At 40.9% G+C, this 22,641-nt stretch overlaps 2 protein-coding genes across 6 annotated transcripts in view; both read left to right on the forward strand.

Annotated features, from left to right (window-relative positions):
- Position 1: 1 nt before the first annotated feature.
- On the forward strand, positions 2–2,035 carry coa7 (cytochrome c oxidase assembly factor 7). The gene is made up of 3 exons (XM_020081004.2): positions 2–416; positions 511–651; positions 1,390–2,035. Exons 1-3 carry the CDS (start codon positions 311–313, stop codon positions 1,833–1,835), a joined length of 693 nt encoding a protein of 230 aa, XP_019936563.2. The 5' UTR covers positions 2–310; the 3' UTR covers positions 1,836–2,035.
- Positions 2,036–3,098: 1,063 nt separating this feature from the next.
- ralgps2 (Ral GEF with PH domain and SH3 binding motif 2) overlaps positions 3,099–22,641 on the forward strand; it is a 66,346-nt gene continuing 46,803 nt past the window's right edge. For 2 of the 5 annotated variants that reach the window (XM_020080955.2, XM_020080959.2), the window contains exon 1: positions 3,099–3,378. The gene's annotated coding sequence lies outside the window, so the exon portion shown is untranslated. Of the gene's footprint in view, positions 3,379–3,605; positions 3,629–3,694; positions 3,818–22,641 lie in introns of those variants that run through there. The other 3 variants (XM_020080957.2, XM_020080956.2, XM_069522321.1) reach the window with 3 other exon arrangements.

The raw sequence follows: 22,641 nt of genomic DNA on the forward strand, positions 1-22,641 counted from the left end.
CATTCTCAAAGGGGGCCGGGCTACGGAAGCCTGTGAAGTCGTCTTATGAAACCAGGAAGTCACACGGACGTGTCCCTCTTCGGGATTCAAGAGCAACCTGACATATGAGGAACTGTAGTGAGCGTCTATAAAAACCTTACCTCTGACTGTAATGAGTTCTGATCAGCTGTTTATTGTGAGGAAACTCTTCTCTGACATCGCTCCCGAACTCGCTCATCAAGGTCACAAGTAGCAGTGGATGTGGCGAGAGCTCAGCCTGCAGCACACGTGGTTTATTTGAGGGTTAAAACGCACAGGTGTCGGCGGAAACATGGCGGGACTTGTGAACTTTAAGGACGAGAAGGAGGTGAAGGAGTTTCTGGACAACCTGGGGGTGGAATACAGCTTCCAGTGCTACAAAGAGAAGGACCCTGAAGGTAACACGACCTGCGCTGTTCACACATCAGTGGTGCTGAAAGTCAGCTGGAGGTTTGAGCTGTGTCATCGCTGACCTGTTTTTCTTCCTCTCAGGCTGTCAGAGGCTGGCAGACTACATGGATGGGGTGAAGAAGAACTACGAGTCTGCAGCACAGGTGCTCAAACACAACTGTGAAACTAATGGACATGGAGATAGCTGCTACAAACTGGGGGCCTACCATGTCACAGGGAAAGGTACGACAGCAGCGTGGCTTACTTTCATAAATTCACAGGTGGACAAATACCAAATTATGATGTGATATTTGAGGAGGAAATGGAAAGCGCTGAATCTTTGCTTGAATGTGTTGGACTAATATTATGACATTAAGTAGTCAATGTACTTTTTGATCAACAATTGTATGGCTCTACAACAGTTACTGGTTACAGTGCAAGATAAAGTTGTCAAGGCCAAAAATATTGCAAATATTAGCTGTTTAATATGAATTGTCTGTCTGTCTGTCTGTCTGTCCATCCATCAACCAATGTCCTTTGCCTTGTCTGGTTTTCATTTTATGGTTTTACTTATTCTTTTCAACCCTTCAAGTTGAAAAGTTCTACATATATTATTAATATTCTCATTCTTCTTCTTCTTCTTGTTATTATAATATACCACTTATCCTGTAAGGGTTGGGTGAGAAGTGGGGTTTATATGTCTTTGGAGTGTGGGAGGAGGCCGGAGGACCCAGAGAAAACATCAGCAGACACGGGGAGAACATGCAAACTCCACATAGAAAGACCCCTGGCTAAATTGGGATTTACACCAAGACCCTTAATGTGACACTAACCACTGGTCACCTTTTTATTTAGATGTTTATATAAATGTGTATAGTAGTGTATCTTATGTTAAATGACCTAATCACTTATGGAAAGGAGGGGTTGAAATACATTTTAACTTACTCTGCATCTCTGTCACCCTCCTGAACCTTTCACCAGGTGGAGTGACCCAGTGTCTGAAAACTGCCTACTCTTGCTTCCTTCGCTCTTGCCACACTGGAGGAAAGAAGTCTATAGATGCCTGTCACAACATTGGCCTGTTAGCCCATGATGGACGAGCTATGGAGGGAGGACCCGACCTTAAAGCCGCACAGCAGTACTATGAGAAGGCCTGTGCTGGTGGCTTCGCTCCCTCGTGCTTCAACCTCAGTGCTTTGTTCATTGAGGGTAATTCCAAAGGAATTGAGCCAGACATGACTCAAGCTTTAAAGTTTGCTAACAGGGCTTGTGAGCTGGGACATGTGTGGGGCTGCGCCAATGCAAGTCGCATGTACAGACTCGGGGACGGAACAGAGAAGGATGAGAAGAAAGCAGAGGACCTGAAGAACCGAGCGAAGGAGCTTCACACACAAGAGAAGGAGAGGCAGCTCAAGTTTGGGGAGTGAATGTGACACACTTTGTTATGTCATTGAGGGGGAGTTGTTCAAAGGTTTGAAGGGATCTGATGTTAGTTAAATAGCAGCCTATAGACCATGAAATTCAGTGAGCTGGGGCAACTTGAGTATGAGTAGAGTTCATCAAAATGTGTTCAAGAGTTATAAAAGTAATAAAGTATTTTGTTAATCCATCCACTATGGAGAATGTGTATGACTGTGTGTTGATTTCTTGTCAGCAGGATTACACAAATCTACTAAACTAATTCCCACCAAATTTGGATGGGGCCTGGGCCTGAGAAGAACCCAGTACATTTTGAGATGGATGTGGATTACGGGACAAAACCATGATTACTTTTTCTTCTCCACTTTATTTTAATATATTTATGACAAATAATTGAAGTTACCAGACCACTTCTTTAGTCTTTTATATTTCTTGTAATAGAACTAGGCAATCATGCTTGAGCAGATTTAAATATTTCTATAGAGGGGTACTCTACTCTTAGCCATAAACCTGCAACTAGCACTGATGTGTAGCTGAGATCATATGGATTCAGGAAGGTAAAATGGCTGTGGTGTATCTCTCATAGTTTTATAGTTTAAACAAACAAGTATGACATATTTTGAATATTTTTTACATCTGATAATATAACTCATCAGACCCCTCCTATTTGCTTTAATATTTCTTTTAAAAGAACAAGACAGAGGGACACTATCGTCTGTGAATTTTAATATAGAAATATCATTGCACAGGCTACAAGTCTAAAATGTATCTTTAAACCCCATAGATTATCATATACCAGCCTTCATGCAGGACTGTGCAGTACATCCATTGTGTGTTTGAGATTAGTACAGGGTATGTTGTTAATAGAAATCCGAATTTCAATTTATTTCCAGCATAGAAATTGACAAACTTGTGGATCATTGCAGTGTGGCCTCATATTGTAAAGCTCTAAAAATTAGTTTCCATCAATGGTGTGCAAATCAGAACATAAATTTGAATTGATATATTTGACAGTGACATATTTAACTCATGTATTTGGCATATCAATTCACAAATGTTTAATAAGACAGTATTGTGTTGACATTTTATCTGCACCCCCACCTCTTGACCTAATAATAATAATAAAGCACAGACGCTGCTGTGGGCACTATGGTAGTTGCACCACTAGGCGGAGTCCGAATCAAGGACATGAACTTTGCGCCCTTTTTAACTCTCACAGCGCGCGTCACCCCGAGGTCACTACAATAACCAGAGGTAAGATATCCGTCTGTGCTGAACCCTCTGTATTATACTGGACATGTGGACATGCTGAGGACACGCACACAGAATCCACCCGTGTATAAAGAGCTAAACGGCTTCAGGGTGATGGGCGGACCGGTCGGGAAGCTCCGCCCGTCCGCCGTGCGTCTCCTCAGCCCTCACTCAAAACAGAGGACAGCTGTTGCGAGGCGCATCGTCGTGTCCTGAGCCTCGAGCCTTGTTCGCACCGTCTTCTCCTCTCATGCGCCCGCTGGAATATCAGCAGAAGACAGAGGAACACTGCGCACTCCGGTGAGTCACTGAGCAGCACGAGGCTGACCTTTGTTATCGTCCGCTGCATCGGTTTTTTTTTACAGAAATCCCTCCGTAGCCGTTGATGTAGCTAGCTAACGTGTCGGTAAGCCCCGCGCACTGGCTTGGGTGTGTTTGTTTTTATACGCAGGGTGCCCCCCGTATAATTCGGCATCCTCAAGAGGAGGGGATGCGAGGGAAACGATGAGCTGATACAGGAGCTGCTCCTACTGTAGCTGGGTGCTGTAACGTAAGTCAGCCATTGCTGTAATTTGCTCCTCCACCCACGTGAAGACACAGTCGCCGCACCGCACACCGAGGAGTTTGATACAACGCTCGTAATAAATCATGCGCTCCCTCGCCGAGCTAACGCTTTAAGCTAACGAAAGGTGAGGCACGCTAACGCAGGAACCACGGGGGGAAAGAGAGGGGAGAGTCGGTGAGTTAGCATGTTGAGATTTCTCTGGTGCAGTCTGGTTGTGTTTACTCGAGTCCCCTGCACAGTTTGTTTGTGTTTAGGGACACGGGGGGTTCATGTCGACCCGTTTTCTTCCTGCTAGCCCCGCGGAGCTCATGTAGCAGCCACTGCGGGCTCTGTGCTCCGAATAGCTCATTGGCGATGAACCCCCTGCACGGTTACCCTCCTGGGAGTGTTTTGGGTGTGGCGTGGGTTCACCCACGAACAATACTGTGTGCAGTCTGTCTTGTCTCAGAATGGGAACCGAGGACGTGCCGTGAGGGTGTTTTTGTGTCTAGTGATCTGCAGTCTTCGACCCATATGGCCCGAAATGACTGAAATGAGGCAAAGTTTTAGAGCTTGAGAAAGAGAGGACCCCATTCCAGGCTCAGCTGGTTGGTATTTATTACATACACATTTCACTAACACCACTCAACAAGTCACTGTGCCTCATAGCTATCTACCTCCTTGGATGTAGTCTAATGTTTGGATTGAATATCAGTTCAAAGTGGAATGTTACAGAGCTCCACCAAGGCTCAAAATCCTCCTATGAAACCTCATAAGTGAACTACATTTTTGGATCTGCAGCAAAATAAAACATATCCCGTTGAATTTCAGTTTTTCCCCAGTGAGACCCATGAATGATTCTCTGAGAAACCAACAAATATGTTAAAGTGCCCTTCAGCAATGTTAAGGAACGCAGCGGGAAAAGTGCTGGATGTGCACCCTTAATATGGATCCTCACCAAAATGTAATGGGTTCTTTCCTTACCCACGTCCCATCCTGCCACCAAGTTTCATTGAAATCTTTTCAGCTTTATTGTTTAATCTTGCTTACAAAGAAGTGGACATGTGTGCAAAAATACCATCCTTGGAAGAGGCTATTAGAGTCACCTTATTCTTTTACATCTAACGATCGATCTTTTGCTTATATCACAGATCAAATGAAGCCATGTTGATCCTCTACTGATAAATTAATCTGTGTCAGTGGTCTGATAGCAGTGGCCACAGTTGCATGTTAATTTGTGAGCCCAGGAGTGTCTGAATATATACACTAAGTTATCTAAGATCACACATTGTTCACACATGAGAAAGTGTTCCACTTGAATAGTTGTCAGGCAGATATGGATTTAATCTGAATTCACTGCTTATTCGGTATTAGCCTGCCTTTTTTTCTTTTCCAAAGCCTCCTCTGCTCAGCCCTCCCACCAAACACACTCGGTGTCCTGTGTGTCGTTGCTCACTCCATTTTAAAGGGCTCCAAGGAATGTTCCATATCGATATTTAGTATGGCTGTGTGGAGCTGCTGTTCTCAACACTTAACATATGACCCACAGTTCACCGGTTCAGACTCATGACTTGCACGCCTTTACAGTGCTTTGGGGTTGTGTCATGCAGGGAAGGTGGATACAATCTCATTTTGCTCCGACTGCCTCCTTCAGTAGTGGAATAGATACCGGATGTGTGTATTCATTAGTTACTATTAGAGATTGTAGTCATACCAGTTCTGTAAGCATTGTATGATTGAGTGGTCAGATAATACTGTAGTTAAAGTTTAGCCCTAAATAGGAGATGAAACGTAATTCTTTCCCAATGTTGGAGGCCCCCTGTTTGTCCATATGTCAGTGAAGGAATCTGTTTGGAATTCCTTTTGGTTTTTACTTCATCTAATTCAGACTGAGCCCCTGAGAATGCTGGAAGGGTTATAAATTATCAGTGAAAGCCTTGTCTGCAGGTCAGTGGGTGTAAGGGCTTAGGTTTTAATCCAATAAAATATGGTTGATAAAGTATCCTGTCCAGTGTGGGACTAAAGAAACACAAGAACCCCCTGTACGCCTATTTACAAATTCTGCATTGAAATATAATTTTATCATTATCTTCGTTTCGCAAACAAAAACATCAGGTTGCAAACAATAACCATAGCTTGCCGATTGAAACAGTGATAACCTGGAGGTTTTATTGGAGCTCACCTGTTTAGAGAGATATTTATTTTTAATTACACCACTTTGCCAATTACACAATCATCTACAGCTAAGTGCTTTTTCTTTTCAAGGACGTACGTCAACGGTTCTTAATTCAAACGTGGTCGAGTTGTATTCAGAGGGAGAAAATCATTCGGACGATAATGCAGCTTCAGTTTTCCATCTCTGAATGATTACAACTCCCTCAGCGTCATTTAAGATCTATAGTGACTTTTAAAAAACAGTTCCCTCGGTAACTCTTCATACCACCTCCATCTTCCGAGCTGGGCTAATCCCAGAGATGCCTTGTGTACGTGGGCCCATCTGTTCAGCTCTGTGGTGTAGCTGCTCTGTCCAAGGCCTGCAAATGTGATTAGTTAGAGATTACATCTGTGTGTGTGTGTGAAATGAAACTCCCCTCTCAGAATCTGAGCTGTGTGTTTGTAAGGGAAAGGGCTAAATCGCCATAGGGCTTTTGCATCATCGGGTTCAGCCCTTGGTGTTTCAGAGGGTATGTTTCCCTGCTCTGCATTGCATCATGTTCACTTCATAGTTCATATAAAATCCTCCTTCAAGCTGCAATCTTGTATCCTCCCTCCTGGGTCCTATACATATTCTGGAGGCGTTTTTGGTCTGCAGCAAGTTTTTTTCCCTCTGCGTGACCTCCTATCGGTGCTTTTACTCAGTTGCCAAGGTAACTTGATGCATTTGTCTGGCACGTCCATGCAGCACAGATGGAACTGCGAAGTCACATGTTGTAACATTCTTCCTCTGATGCCTTCCCACCCTCGATTCTGTCACTATGAGAACAAATGCAAAGTTGGTTATCTTGAAATTTTCTGCTCAGGTTTTGGTGTTGGCTCCACAAAGCCATCACTAACACAACTTGGAGTAATATAATAGGTCCCTGTGCCTGACAAGCTGTTTTTAAACACTGATAATATTATGGCATACAGTCGTGTTTGATAAAGAGTTTTTATATATGAGGTGTTTCTTGTTGCTGGCAGTTGGTTGAAGTGGGTGTTGTGGATGTGAGCTTAGGTAGCACCTGATTAGCTGACTGTGTGCATGACTATGTGTGAGAAGGAGATAAATTACAAGGATAATGCACGTCCTAGTGTTTACGTAAGAGATCTGAGTGGCAAGCTGTACTTCACTACGTAGATATGCAGTTTTTTCTTTGTCCACAGAAGAACATTTGAGGAAGTAGTGCAAAACTGCCTCTTCTTATTGTTCTGAGTCTATTTACCGGGTGGTTCCTCCAGTGTTGTAATCACAGCCGTTCTGAAGGGGAAGTAGATGCCACCGAGAACAATCAGACACAAACGGTGTTGAAACAGATACTGTCCATAGTGTCACATGTGACTGATTGCTCAATCAAACCCTGCTAAATACACACCACAATAAGGTGAATAGTGGCAAGAGGTCTAGAGCTCTGAGGATGTTTAGGAGTTAAACCACTAGTGGGAGAGGACTCACACATGAAGGGCTGAACAGCAAGCCAACCACTGCACAACTTTGCCGCCCTTATTCCCCTGTTCTCTGTCTACTTTGTGTGGCTTTTCTTTCAGTTTCTTTTCACTTTGCTTTCTTGTTGGGAGTAGGACCTTAAGCTATTACATTCCATAATGATATGTCTGCTTAAAGGGATAGAGTTAATCGAAAAATAAAAATATAAATGTCGTGGCTTGCGGACACTTGGAAGACACCACACAAACAGTATTGAAGCATGTTATGTTTTTTCTTTTATCTTATTACTTTTGAAGAAGCGGCTACGATTGACTTCAGTTGTATTGGATTTGGCTGCAACACTGTTTACCCCTGAGACTCCAGAAGTGGCAAAGCAAAAAAGGATTGCTAGATATAAAAGACAATCAGATGAATTGTCTCATCAAAACAAAACAATGGATCAATCAATAACAAACCATTTGTTGCAGTTTCATCTCCTGTTGACATGCATTGCTTTCATCAAACCACAAGCCCCCATTTCCTGCTTCCTCCTCCCCTTTTCTTGCTTTCTGGGGTCTTTTTTTAAACATGTCATACTAATATGGTTGCCAACTTTCAGTTCAAAATACAAGACAGTACCTCTGTCAAAGTAACCCTCATTTACAATATTGATAGTGTTAAACAACACATTAGTATAACTAGCATATACAGCCAAACTAATTCTGGGCCACATTTTGTGGTTTGTGACAGTTTTTGAAACTTGTGAGGGACATAAGATTGTTTTTTCCAAGCCCTACTTATAAGCAGGTCATGGTTTTATGTGCTGACCGAGCTGTCCTTATCTTACCTGAACTTATCGGTCATCATTGCTCTTTCACTGCAATTGCTCTCCAAAGGGCCTCCTAACTATTTACTGTTTAAAAAGTTGATGTCGGTCCTCAATATTTTGAATGTGCAGCTTTAAACAGGAGTTGATATCATATTTCTTCTCTAGACAGAAAAATTAAATATCAAAATATCCCCCAGACTCTAAACAGATCTTATCAAAGTAAAAACCTGGCTTTGTAGTGAGCAGATTGTGTCTTTGCTATTTGTTATGCTGACAAGTGGTAATTTTTCAGCCATCTGGTTTAACTAATTCCTGCCTGTCCACCACCTAGATGGTTATCTTACAATGTCTTTCATCTGTGAGCATTTGCATCCCTGTCCATGTGTGCTTTTTAAGCTAAGTATTTTAGGGGATTTCTCAGCCAGTAGCTAAGTTTCCAAGAATTTGCCATATTCAAAGATTGTTGCCAAACTAGAGACTAGTGACCATAAACAACAGTATAACATAGTAGAAATCCCTCAGCATAGGTCTTCTTCATTATTTAAAAAATTCTTGGGCACTGCACCTATGTGTAATAATAAGAAGGGAAAATCTGGTTAGGGTGGAGGTGTGTCAGGAGGTCAAGGGTCAAATGTGAGTTTATGGACACATTTGTGGTAAAAGGGCCCAGCCTTTAAGGCATGCAGAATGCCAGCTATGAGGGTCTTGTTACACCTGACACTTTCAGGCTGAACCTTTACCTCCTGTGTCATTTATTATTTTCTCCACATACATCAAACATCAGAAGTTTCATCAAATGATGACTACAAAGCAAGGTTACCATGGTCAGCAGATTTGTAAATAAGATTTTATCTAAATAACATAACCATGAACATGAACCTACAATGAAAGCCATGTTGATAAAATCATGGTCGGCAAAATATTGTATATTGGGTTGTATTAAATGATTTGAAGGTAGAGTTGATAAGTTGTTTCTGAAACTTTTTATCATAGTTGTTGACATTTTCTTCAAGTCCTGATAGCCATTTGTAGCTTTGACGAGAGGGCAGATGGGACGAGATGGGATGTATCGGTAGCATTTTTTCTAATATAGCCTGCTCGACTTTTACAGGATTATCAACACTGGGTAAATGAGAAATAAGCAATTGAGCATGTTTTCAAACTTTTCTACAGGGTGTGGAAGAAGCAATTGCTAACACTCACATTCAACTGCATTTAAAATATGCTTGAGTAGTATGACCCCCACTCTTACTACTCTGTGCTCATGTGTGTGCTCAGGTGTTGTGATTTAAATGGGTGTCCGGGCCTTTTTTTCTAGTTTTTGTTTTACAAGGAGGGCCAGGACTATAATCCCCCCCCACTGGCCCAGATAAATGTAAACAGACAGATGCCGCACCCTTCCACTTCCCTTGCATAGTGTCCTGATCCACCAGTCTGTATCAGTCTCTGTGGTTTCACAACACAGCCTCATTTATCTGTCTAAACCTCCATGTGTTTTGGCTTGGGAACTAACTGAGAGCTGAGCCTCGGTTATGTCATGGAAACTCAAGAACTTGGTCCTGAACCCTGCCAAAGACAATAGATCTGACACAGACAAACATAATTCCACCTCTCTCCTCTTTTGCTCTCTCTTTTGTTTTCTTCGTTTCCCAACATTTTCATTTGTATTCTTTTCCTCTACATTAGACTCATGTGTCAGGTACACAGTGGGCCCCTTTTGCCTTAAGAACACTGAATACAAGGTTTCATCCTCACCACCTGCTCCACTGCCTTCCTTTTTGTCATCCGGTGTCTATTGGATGAAATAAAAGGTGATGATTCACTTCTTAAGCAAATTTGATTTTCGTCATCTTAAAGACTCCATTTAGACTTGAGTGTGTGACTGAGACAACCTGTTTCCTGTCGCCTTTGTCAGGTTTCCCACAGGCTTGGTCTCAACATGCAGACAGACATGCATTCACATGCCTTCAGTTTCCCACTTTACATCATTGACTAACTGTCAAATGGGGTATTCACTCAATTCATTCACACGTACAATGTAAATGTCATATGAACAGTAAAAAAAAAAAACAATCTACAGAAGTAGCACTGTCTATATTCAATGCAATTTGGCAAAGAAGCTAAAAATAAATGTGCTTTTTTTTATCACTATTTGAAGGTGTAATTGAGTATCTTTAACTTTATGGCATTGTGTTGTCTCTCCTAATTTAACATTTATGCTACTTTTACAAAGTAGTTATCTCCAACACAGTTGGAGCCAATACAATAATGTAGGTGTAGAGGATATTTACAATATATACGAATATTTTTACCTCTGCCAAGGAGGTTATGTTTTCACCCCCTGTCTGTTTGTCGTTTGTAAAGAAAATGACACCAAAACTACTGGCTGGGTTACCACAGAACTTAGTGGAGAGATGTGCTATAGGTAAGGGAAGAACCAATTACATTTTGGTGCTGATCTGGGATTTTATTTTCACGTTCTATGACATTGAGATTGGGCATTTTCCCCCATTTCATAGATTTATTGTAGAGTAATTCATGGATCTTGATGAACAAAAATCTGACATGTTTGATGGTTTTTTTGAGTGTGTGCAACTCTCTGCAGGTCCAAACAAAAATCTGGATCTAGTGAATTTAAATCTGTTTTCATAAGGGGATTGTTGGAACTGGGCAGAGGTATGCGCTCTACTTTGTGTCATTCGATTTTAACTTTTGTTGATCCTGATTGGGCAAACTTTTCAATTCTTTAAAAGTGGAAAGAGTTGTGACTGCCCTTATTGCATCAACCAACTGAAAATGACGAGTTCCTTGACGGACTTGATGGACAGGCCTCTGTTTGAATGTACTTTGCATGTGAGAGGGTAACCTGGCTTCATGTGGTCTCTTAGTTGGATTCTGATCAACTTTTAGGAAGGGAAAAGGGAGGGCATCAGTGGCACCGGAAACAATGTCTTCCCAATTTGTAGTGAATAGACAATTGTTTAGTTGCACATGCGTCCTGTCTGTACTTGTCCTCTGAAAGGAGAACAGGGGCATTGTAATTTGTGTCTGTGTGCACAGACGCATAGCCCCTGGTCATGGTGCTCTGTGGGAGAGGAGGGTCAGAAAAGGGGTGTGAGGGGCTCATTCAGGGAGAGAGGAGATGAGGGAGAGGGGGATGGGAGCAGTGCAGGCCTTGAAGAGATACAGCTGTTTCTCCAGTCTCAGCTGTTGCTCCTCTTCCATTAGATGCAACCCCCATCCCAAAAAAAAAAATACACACAAACTAAAAGAAGCACACAGTGTAACATTGTTCTGCTGTGTGAGAGAAAGTTGAAAGAATCAATCTTTCATAGCTGCTATCAGATGGGAATAGGAAGTACTGGCCATATTATTGAGAGAGGCCTCCATGGCCACATAAGGCATAATCTGTCTGTTTTCATCACATTCAGTTGTTGTCTTTCCTTTGCTTGTTTCTGTTCTGCCTCTTCTGTTGCTTTCTCTGCAATGATGTTTGATAGAATTTGACCACTTTCCCCCACCCATTCTCCCACTGTATCGCTCCTTTTATTTCTTCCTGTGTGACCTCTGACCTAGTGAACTCTCAGAGCAAACAACATTTTAAGTGTAGTTCGTGTCCCTCTTTGACCAGCTTTGGGTGTCAGTATCCATGTAGTTTTAGGTCCTATTCATGCGCTTATACTGAACACAAGTTTTGGGCACATGTCTTCCCTTTGTCCCTTTTGTGTTTAGTATTCCTTCTGCTTTTTACTCTCTGTGAAGCTCCCTTTGTGTTATTAGTTGTAGCTGGACATTTTATCATGCCCAAAGATGGTGCAAGGCCATGTGAGGGGAGATCATGGGATGCAGCATTCTGTGGCTCCTTTTTATCATGTTGCTGTTAAGAAGACCCCGTTATTGTCACCTTTGTTTGTTGACACTGAACCAAATAAGCTGACAGATTGCTGCCTCAGTGTTTGATTTTGTGTAGCATGTTGGCTTATTGGAAGCAAATGCAGGACATCTAACACAACAGTGCAAGTTAGTCAGAGGTTTGGTTAAGTCTGTAGGAGATTAATGCATGTCTTTGCAGAAGCCACCAGTGTGTGTATATATCTTCGTGAGAACCATTTTGAGCATAGAGTTTACGGAATGATGACATTTTGGGGAAGAGAAGACAGAGGATTATGGTTAGGCATTTAATTGTGATGTTAAGGTTAAGGTAAGAGGCTAGGGAATACATTGAGCCAGTGATTGTCCTCAATAAAATAGAAGTACAGGCGTGTGTGTTTGCGCCCATCTATCTATAGTTATCTATCTATTGGCCAATTTTGGCTCAATACCATCATTGTGAGGACATTTTGACTTTGGGAGGACATTTTGTCTGGTCCTGACAAATTGTTTGTGAATTAATACTAGGTTTTAGGGTTAGGGTTAGAATTAAGGTTAGGTTAGGGTTAGGCAATTAGTTGTGATGGTTAAGGTAAAGGGTCAGGGAATGCATTACGCCAATGAGTGTCCTCACAACTATAGAGAGAGGCCTGTTTTCTCAGTCTTCACTCAGTCTCAGTTTTCAAAAAGTTGAACTCAACACAGCAACACAGGGCTATATTCAAATCTGTAACACTCCCTCTTACTTGGCTCTACAGACCTCATAAGACTCATAAGACTAACAATAGCTAGCCTACAGTGTGTTTGCTTTTGAAGACACTCCAGAGTGTACGTTTTAGCATTGGCTGGTGCGTTGCTCTTTTGGGTCATGTATCCGAGCAGACTAGGCCAACCTAAAAGAGGACAGAAAACTTGTTGGAGGATGATCTCATTGTTTCATAGCCCAGAGATTTTAGTGCTGTATGTGGGAGAGGGATGATTTGTGAGGCTTTACTTCAAAGAAACAGAAAGAAACAAGTACGATGCAATCTGGTGTCAGTGGTTACATTCCAGTGATGGCCCACCTGTACTACTGTGTTTTACGTTAACCAGCAATGATTGGTTGCTATAGCTAAAGAGGGGAGTATGCAGGACTGAGAGTGTATGTTTGCTGTCGAATAATTGTACAGTTTCTCAGGATGCAACATGCCAAGTCTGTGTCTCACACAAAAGCCCCAAGGGTCCTTCCAGAACCCTCTCTTGATAATACTCCATGTCTAGAAGGTTTTCCTTTTAAAATGTTCTGACAAAGTCTCATAACTGGATGGAAATTAGTTGAGTGAACAAACTGAAAATTGAGCATCAGTTAAATGAAAAATATGAGCATTGGGACGTGCAGACATAGGTAGTAATCTTAGGAACCTTATGATTTGATGATTTTATTTTATTTCTATTTTGGGAATCTCACTTTGATTCAAACCTGATTCTCATTAAATTCGAACCTAACACTATCACCAGCTCTATATCCAAACTGTTGAGAGTGGCTGCAGCTCTTCCCTTCAGTTCAGTGTATGAAACTAATCCACCAACAGAAAAACACACAAAAACCTCTGTCTACCAACTTCAGCTAAAGTCTGCACCACAATAAAAGTCATATATAATTGAACTCACTTTTAGTAAAAAAAAGTTACATGAAGAGTTGACCTTTTATAAACTGCACGTTCACGTCATTTAATCTCAGTGGTTCCAGCACCTCACTAACACTAGTACAATGTTGTGTTTTTGTTTTTAACTAAAGTCTTCAGGCTGTTGAATGTGTCCTTGGAGAAATGACAGGAAAACCCCAGCACCAATCTACTGTGACCAAAACTTCAGATAACGTCTTTGCAGTGCTGACGCATTGAAGAAACAGCTGATTTGTTTAATGCTTTCTCTCCCTCGCTTTTTCCTTGTTGTCGTATGTGAGACCCTGCATTCCTGTGTTGGTTGTATGCAGGAGATGCTGAACTTAGTGGGTAAAATAAAAAATAAAAAATCATTTAATAACACTGCAATTAATAATAATATTTTAATACATTTTTAGAAAAACTAGCCAAATATCATCTTGACACCAGACTGTCTATGATCTATGACCATCTGCAGTCATCTAAATCATCATCTTCTCTAAACAACCCTTAAGGTATTACTGCTCTGTAATATTTAGAGTTTAAAGGGATATTTCACGGAAAAGTGAAAATTCACTCATTATCTACTCACCACTGTGCCGATGGATGGAGGGGTGGGTGAAGTGTTTGAGTCCACAAAACACTTCTGGTGTCTCAGGGGTAAACAGCAGCAGAATCCAATCCTTCTTCAGACCTTTAGGCTTAAAACACAGTGTAAATTAACTTGGATAACACCACACAAGCAGTATGGAGTATCATAAAAAAAGGTGGAGTATGACACTCAAATTACTTAACAATAGATCCTATTTCCAACCAACCTTCAGTCAAGTGTACTTACACCTGACACGTCATTGATTTTGGAGTCTGGATTTTGAATGTGCTTCCCCATTTGAAAGTATTTTGTGTGCTAGTGTGCTACAACATTTTCTTTCTTTCTTGACTGTGAAGCCTTATATTTTAATAAACAATAATATTTTTTTATGTAATTTAAGAATACAATGATTTTTTTTACATCTGAAAGTTGTGGAAACTTTTACAGCATCTGTCCTGCTAGTGGAAAATGGTTTATCATTTTTAACTCAGACTGAAGTTCTGCTTGCTAATTGACAAGACTTCAGCCTGATGTGTGCAGACGCCTGTTAGCAAGTGTTAGCTCCCGGGCAGGGGCAGATTGAATTAAGTTGTTGTCAGTTGACTTCCATGGCCTTACATGACTCAGCCAGAGGTCACATCTTTTCATCTACCATAAACTGATCGCTCAGATTAGTGTGCAGAACCCTTTTTTCATTCCATCCCTCTTGTAGATCCAATCTTTAGATATGGTACGAGCAAAACCTTGAGTCACAACAGTCTTGAAACAGTGGTGGGTTAACATGGACTATATTCACAGTACAGTTTACCCAGCTGTTGTGAATCAAGGCAGTTTGTATAGCAAGCAACAATCTACATTCCTCGTTCACATAAAATAACTCTTTGTGCAGGTTTCTATAACCTGAAAACTGCTAACTAGACAATTTACCCATCATGCAACAATTAGCCACTGCACACACGTAGGTATAAACAGGTAGTTCAGATGTACCTGCCATGTAACTGTGATGTGATGGTGCAAGTGCAAAAATCAGTGTGGATATTTTAACGATTGATATTGGATCTGAATAAAAACTGAGCAATCCCAAAATTGTGTTTGTAATCCAGCTCTGTAAGTATTAAAATAATATTCACCCCAGTGGAAAGTGTAGCATAATCTCTACTGCTTGATAAAGTAGTTGTCTACAGTACATATTCATATTGCTCAACCATACCCCTACTTAGAAGCAGTGTAGTGCCAAATAGTTAGGTGTAACTGTTTTAATTGATTTTATGCTGCATGCTCTCAAGATGATTACTTAAATATCTGGACACGAACACAGAATATCTTGATTTATCGATAACGTCTGGATTGTTTAAGCCATGAAGCGTCACGTTCAGCCTGAATGTGTGTTTACTCAGCCCTTAGAAGTAGGTTTTACTGCTGTATGTTTTACTTGTGCCAATCCTCAGAGACTCATAGAGGAAGACATAGAGATCATATCAGTTTCCTCTAAACAATACTTCTCTGACTGACTGCTCTGTTGCCCTATATTGTTAGTCTGCCCTTTCCTTGTTAATAGCCCATGCAGGGAATGACCACAGACATCAGCGCTGCAGCCAGCTCCACACTTCCTCTGTTTCCTCTCCCGCCCCCTTCCCCCATCTCAGTCATCTGTCACCATGCTCAGGCCACTCAGGCTTCAGCAGCAGACTTGAACTTAGGCTAGGCCTCTCGCCCGCTCCCATTTGGACCACAAATCAGGCCGAAGCCAGCACACACGCAGACATAGATACACACACAAACTGTAGGCCAGTGCTCTGCCCACACGTGACGGCCTGCTGCTCTGGGGCCCTGCCACATGCCACTACTCACAAGCTTGGCACCGTGGCCTCTCTTCGGTCCATTTGATGGATAACCATACACTGTTATCAAAACAGAGTTTTCCTATATGCGCCAGCGGTCGGCCAAACAGCCAGCTACTCATTTAAGTCCTGCCAATTACTTTACTACATTATTAGATTATGCACTCTATTTAGGATTTTGACAAAACAGTTTTGTTAAGAAATTGTATTTCGCTTTCTTTGAACCCTAGCCTTGCGAGCATGATCACAGAAAAATTCCCGTCTGGAGTTTATTTTCTCTATTTATTCAAGGTCTTTCATTTTGATGGCACTGTTTGTTCATTTCACATTCAGATTTTGCTCCTACTTCTGATCTTGCTTAAAACTGTTTTTCTGTTCTCAGATTTACTGTTGCTGTACATGTCCTGTGCTTGAGTCTCAGTTTGTCTCCTTGCGTTCAGTCTGCTTCTGTGCGCTAGTCAAAGTTCTCCTCTGCTCAAATAGAATTAGAGTTGACCAATCGACCTCCGGATGTGTTAATTTTACTTTGTAAAGTTTCCATTATGGGTAGTTACTGTTTAAACCAGGTTCAGCATGCATCATGTTTTATTTTGATGTTTATATTGCGTTCTTCAGATATAATTGGTGGAGCCATATTTGTGGCATGGAATTACATGCATTAACAGCTTAGCAGGTAGCATTTACAATTTTTTTGGAAACACTAGGCTTCATTTACCAATATCTTAAGAATTTTTTTCTAATAACTATGTCATCATTGACGCACTCTTGAATTGTTCGCATCTGTGGTTTTTTATATTGATGAATGCCATGTGTTTGTAAGCACAAGTCAGGTTTCCCAATAAGCATAGGTAAACGCCCTGCCAATGCCCAGAAAATGGCATGAGACTGCACACACAGAAATTGCGGAAACCAAAAACAACATGAAAGAAGCCAGGAATGATTAATGATGATTAAAATATTTAAAGACAGCGATGTACCAGACTCAAACCATAGAAAAATTTGTTATATTTTGTAGTGTCAGCAGTAGATGCTCTGTGCGAACACAGGGAGCACTGCACCACAGACCTTGGTTTATTGTACACTGTGTGGTGCGGTTGCATCTCCTGAGCCATCTCTTGTCTCAGAAAAGAAATAAACTCATAATTAATAATTTACAGGCTACACTTGGATAAAACAATTTATCTAAAAGAAATAACAGTAAAATTATACATTTAATTTGTAAACACGAGTATGTGAAACCTAAAAATGGGTGACTATATTTGTGAATAAATATTCTCTTCTTCAACATGTTCATGTGCTTAAAAAGTGTTATCTTTTGCAGTATAGACAGAACACTATGTGCTAGTATAGTGTAAGTGCTGTTTTAACATTTCCATGCGTTTGAAAAAATGATAATATACACTGAAATTTCCTTTTTTAAATATAATTTAAATATTTATATACAGCGGTAGAATTAAAAGTAAAAAAACTCAATAACTTTATTATTTTACACGAGCATTTCAGTTCTCAAGTGTGCTTAAAAGTGCTCTTCACTGTGCATAGATTTTGTTCTTACCACAAGCACAAATCCCAGATAAGAAAACTTTGTAAAAACTGCATCATGGGATTTAAGAATTGTAGGTTGTAGATCCAGGTCTATCAAAGTTGTCAAGTGTGTCTGTGTCACAGGGGATGTGCCTGGAGAAACAACATGAGACAGGACAGGCCCGAACAGCCTGACTCTAAAGCCGTAGCTCTAATTATCAACCCAAAGAGCTGTAGGAATTGAGGGAGAGAGAGAGAGAGAGAGGCGAGTGCATCTAAAAAAAGCATAATCACACCCCACGGTGCAAGCTGTAGCTACGACACCGATTTAGAAGGAGTGGAATTTCACAAACACGATAGAAAGATATAACTACAGTAGGTTCGGGTGTGTGAATGTGCTTTAATAATGTGTCTATCATGTTCTCTGTGTATTTGTTATTATTTGAACAGAATAATCAGTTGACCTGCTCAATAATGTTCATTTAGCTGAAAGATCTGGTTACTGTATTTAGTTGTCTTTGTACATTTGTAGTGTTTTTTTGTTGTTTATTTATTATGTTTTAAGAGTAATTAATATAATGTGGCAGTGTTCAAAAAGAAGCTGATGGCAGCCTCAACACATAATGTAGCAGTTTTCTCTAGGTTTCTGGAGGGCTTAGGTACCTTGATTGCTTGTCTCTGACATTTGAAATTGACATTCAGACTGTCTTTTGTCAGATGTGTCTGACAGTTGTAATTCTAGGCTAGGCTATCGGACAGGCAATCTGAACTAACAGGCCAAATCCCGATGCCTAACATCAGGTGGGCCACCGCATTGGTAGATTAGGGGCTGTTTCTGCCTGTCATCGGTGATATGCATGAGAGTGGGCTTTGTGCGAGTCACTAAGAACTTTTTACAAGACAAAATGCTCTCTAAAAGAATAGTTCTAGTTTCACCCAAAGTTATAATGATTGTTATATATCTTTGTATACTATGTCTTAAATTAAGGCCAATGCAGTATCCTTTGCATTTGCATTGGAGTTGGTGTTCATAACTCATAGTTACCACTGGCATCCTCTCTTTTTAACTTCCACCGGTCCATTCTCTCATTGAGCCCCCACCTATGCAGTATCAGAGCATCACAGGCATGATAAGTGATGGTGTGAAGGGCCTGTTAGTCGTGATCCCTCAACAGCAACACACATACACACACCATGTCCGGACACCATGCTATGCTTGAATAGCCAACCTGCTGAGTGAAAGCAGTTTATCGAACTGCTGTGACATGCACATGCTGTGTTAGTGTGTGTATGTGCAGGTTATTGGAGTGCGTATGTGATCAGCCTCTCTTATAGCTTTAGATCAATAGTGTTCTCCTGACTGGAGCACAGGGAAATTGAGAAACTAAATCTAGCCTTTGCTGAAATAGCATAATTGAAACACCAGTAACTAGCTTCCTGGTGATTAGCAGTTTTCAAATACAATAAAATCTAATTTAAATTTAATTTAGAAATAAGACTTTTTTATTTGTTCATGTAAAACAGGGGTATAAGAGGTCAAAAGCAGTAACATATTTTCATATGGTGAACCATTTGTTGAATTGTTCTAAGTACAGATCCACATCCTAGTTTATTCTGATTGAGCCCAGTAAAGTGTCTCCTGTGTAAGATTTAGGTGAAAGGGATCTATTGGCAGAAATTTAATGTAGAATAATCCTCATGATGTTTTCACTAGTTCGTTTCATTTAAATTGTATGAATTGTAGTTTTCTTTAGCCCAGAAAAGGCCCTTTATATTTAAATACTTTATATTTACATTGAGGGGACCCTCTCTACGGAGGCTGCCATGTTTTTTACATTAGCCCAGACTGGACAAACTAAACACCATTTGAGTTTTTATGACAACTGAAGCTACCACAGGTTATTTTTCATGTTTGGAAGCGGAGGGTGAGGTGAGGGGTGTTCAGCTGCAACATGAAACTTCAACACTAGATATCACAAAATTCTACACACTGTAACTTTAATGTGACATTCAGACCTACTATGGTTGTTAAATAGTAAACATGTAATTTGCCTAAAAGATAAATGCTTTGACTTTGCAGACCTATAGATCCTAAGTGTGTGTGTGTGTGTGTGTGTGTGTACTGTGTACTAAAGAGAAGAAGAAGAAGAACAGGGCACAGCTTAATGGGCTGTCACATCCCTCACTGCTCAGCTCAACACACTGACCCACTTTGGCTCCCTGACTTTGGTGCATTCTGCGGCATGGTTTTGGAATTCCTCTTGCCCTGCCGTTGCTGCAAGGCAAAGCAGAGGGCATGTGCTACACAGTGCAAGCATTGTACAGTGACAAAGAGGAGGTACTTTAATTTTTTATCATAAAGCACAGAGGACCAATAGAAGAAATGGATTCTCCCCATACTCCTTTTTTTTTTTTTTTTTTTTAAAGGTTTGTGCAGAGAAAAGCCCAAGACTCTGTTATGTTTTTATGAATAAGGACTATGAATCTTGGTGTTTGCATGAGACCGACATTTGTGAAGCTCTCACACACGTTTGGAGCAGATTGAGAAGCGAGGCTTTCGCGGCTGCTAGGTGTCAAAAACAGGCCTGCAGAGCTGCTGGCAGGGACTGGCAGAGCTGTCAAAGCTGTCGGAGTCACACAACACTGTGTTAATGCTGAACGCTACAGAAATCTCACATCTGATCCTTTTTTCACAGTTTCACACAATCGTTTATGTTTGTGTGTGCCTATGGAAGATGCCGCCTCATGTATATGCATACTACTAATGTTCCAAAACCATTTTGCCCTTTCTGACACTGATTCCGACAATACAATGGCATATCCTCAATGTCAAGTACCGATTGATACCAGTGCATTTGATAGAATACATCTTATATAAGGTATTTTAGCTACTGTATGCTTCTAACCCTGTATGGAAGTGATGATTCCTGTCATTGTTGTATGGCCTGGCTCACGTGAAACCCTTTAAAAAACAGATGCGTGCAGAAAATGAAGACAGAACTTCCTTTATTAAATAGTTTGACAGAACTGAAAAATAACACAAATAAATAAAAAGAAATAGTAGAAATACACAACAATTAAATTATTACTCTTTTCAATTGCCACAAACACATCATACATGCAGTACATGCACTTTAATTTCTGTACCTGACAGAGATGCACCTTTTGTCTATTAAAAAATCTTAAGCTGCAGCAGTGAAATGAGGTCGAGGTGAAGAGAAACAGGGCCGGAGATGAGCAGGAGGCTAGAGGACATGCCAAATGAAGGTGCAGGAGACCTGTTTTCAGGGCCACTTGAGACAGGAATGTACAGTAAGGGTCAGTGCACATGTGGAATGTGTTGTCACATGCGCAAATATGCTGGTATGTGAATGACGACACACAGAAACACTTGCTAGTATGCATTTTGCCCTTCAGCAACAAGGCCAATTAGACTGGCAGTGGCTTTTGTGTTTGAACTGCAGCATGTGAATGTCAAAGCAGCCAGGAAACACAAAGAGGGGGGGGGGGGGGGGGGGGAGGCAGCCGATTCAGAGACGCCTAATTCAACAGCACCTGCTAGGCTGCGCAATGAGTCACATTTGGCTTAACAACAACACATCCTCTGCTACAACATGACACTTTCCACTTTGCTGTCAGTCTTCCTCTTATCCATCATCTCCTCAAGTACTGTCCCAGTGAACATTCCTAGCATTCCCAAATTAACACCTCACATAATATTCCTTCAGGTATACACTCCCCTGGCCAAGAAGTAAAGCATGATGTCAACACAGCACATTTCAGCTCAGCTTTCTATCAGAGGTATATGAATGTGGCCAAGTGCAGAGAACAGGGGACTGACCTGATGGGATTCGATGGGGGAGTGTAATGGAATTTGCATAGCTGGAGGTGTGGGGATCTTAGGGAGCTCCAGAGTTGGATGTAAACTGGTCTTGGATGGTCGGGTACATAACAGACACAGAGCAAACTGTCAACAGACAAGCTGTTGCCATGGAGTATTTACACTGCTCACTGTATAGCAACACTTTCTGTGACAATGACAGACATATAGATGTTAGCATAGTCGTTAAGTTTGCGTAGGAAGACACGTTATTCCTATTCTTACAATAAAAAACAACACAGTGGCCCAGCTGAACCTTGAAACAGTTTGTTCCCAGCAGGGCTGTTGTGAAACTGAAGACAATCTCCAGGGTGGTGTTTTCTTGATCTAATGTGATCTTTGAAAGAATGTACAGACTTCTGAAAGCAAAGGTTTAAAGTTAACTTGGTGTAGAAGAAATCCTTATCTGCTGTTTGTTCTGCTGCTGAGCTTTGTACCTCTATCCAGTGATAACAACTTTGAGAGGATGAGAAGATCTTAGCTGCTGCCTATAGGCAAAAGACCAACTTCTGTCTGCCAGCATGCAACATTTGTCCGTAGCCTGTCTCAGTCCGACACACAGGTTTCATTCTTTAGAGTAGTGAGACACCTACTGGTGGTTATAAGTCATGTTATGTCATGTTTAGTTTGAAGTCAAAACAATCTCGAGCATATTGGAATTGTGTCTGTCAAATATTAAGTTGCATTGCTTCTTAGAAACAAACTGATAAATTAGAATAAATGTCTGGTACTTCATTGTGAAACAAAAAACAGTACACTGCTTTTCTGTTGCTGATAATACAAAAAAATGTGTTCAACACCACGCTTGCAGTGCATTAAACAGAGTTTGAAGAGTGCAGCTTTAATGTGTGATAAAGACATTTAATCAGGGACGTATGGTCCATTTTTTCTGCTTCAGGTACCAATCTGTACCCATCCAGTGTCTTTATGTTAGGGCTTTGTGGAATCATTGCTATGTAACATTTCAGTGCCAAGAAATATCAGCAGCTGTGAATAAATTGATGAAGATATTGGAAGAAACACTGAAAATGATAACGAGATGGGCTCTGTAATGTCATGGCTAATCCCCAATCTGCTCAGACGGATACCTATTGAAACATCTGCATACATCGTTTTTGTAATGATTACTGCATCTCTTGATTCAGGTGAATAATTAGACCTATTAATTGTAGGAAATTGAGTTGTATAATATAATAAATGGCATTGCTATAGTGTATA

The sequence above is a fragment of the Paralichthys olivaceus genome, chromosome 3 (assembly GCF_024713975.1).
Source record: "Paralichthys olivaceus isolate ysfri-2021 chromosome 3, ASM2471397v2, whole genome shotgun sequence".
NCBI classification, from domain to species: Eukaryota; Metazoa; Chordata; class Actinopteri; order Pleuronectiformes; family Paralichthyidae; genus Paralichthys; species Paralichthys olivaceus.

Bases quoted from the DNA above. Each gene is read 5' to 3' on its own strand.
- coa7 (XM_020081004.2), top strand. From the start codon at position 311: ATGGCGGGACTTGTGAACTTTAAGGACGAGAAGGAGGTGAAGGAGTTT. The intron at 417-510 runs GTAACACGACCT...TCTTCCTCTCAG, and splicing joins CAAAGAGAAGGACCCTGAAG to GCTGTCAGAGGCTGGCAGAC. The intron at 652-1,389 runs GTACGACAGCAG...ACCTTTCACCAG, and splicing joins CTACCATGTCACAGGGAAAG to GTGGAGTGACCCAGTGTCTG.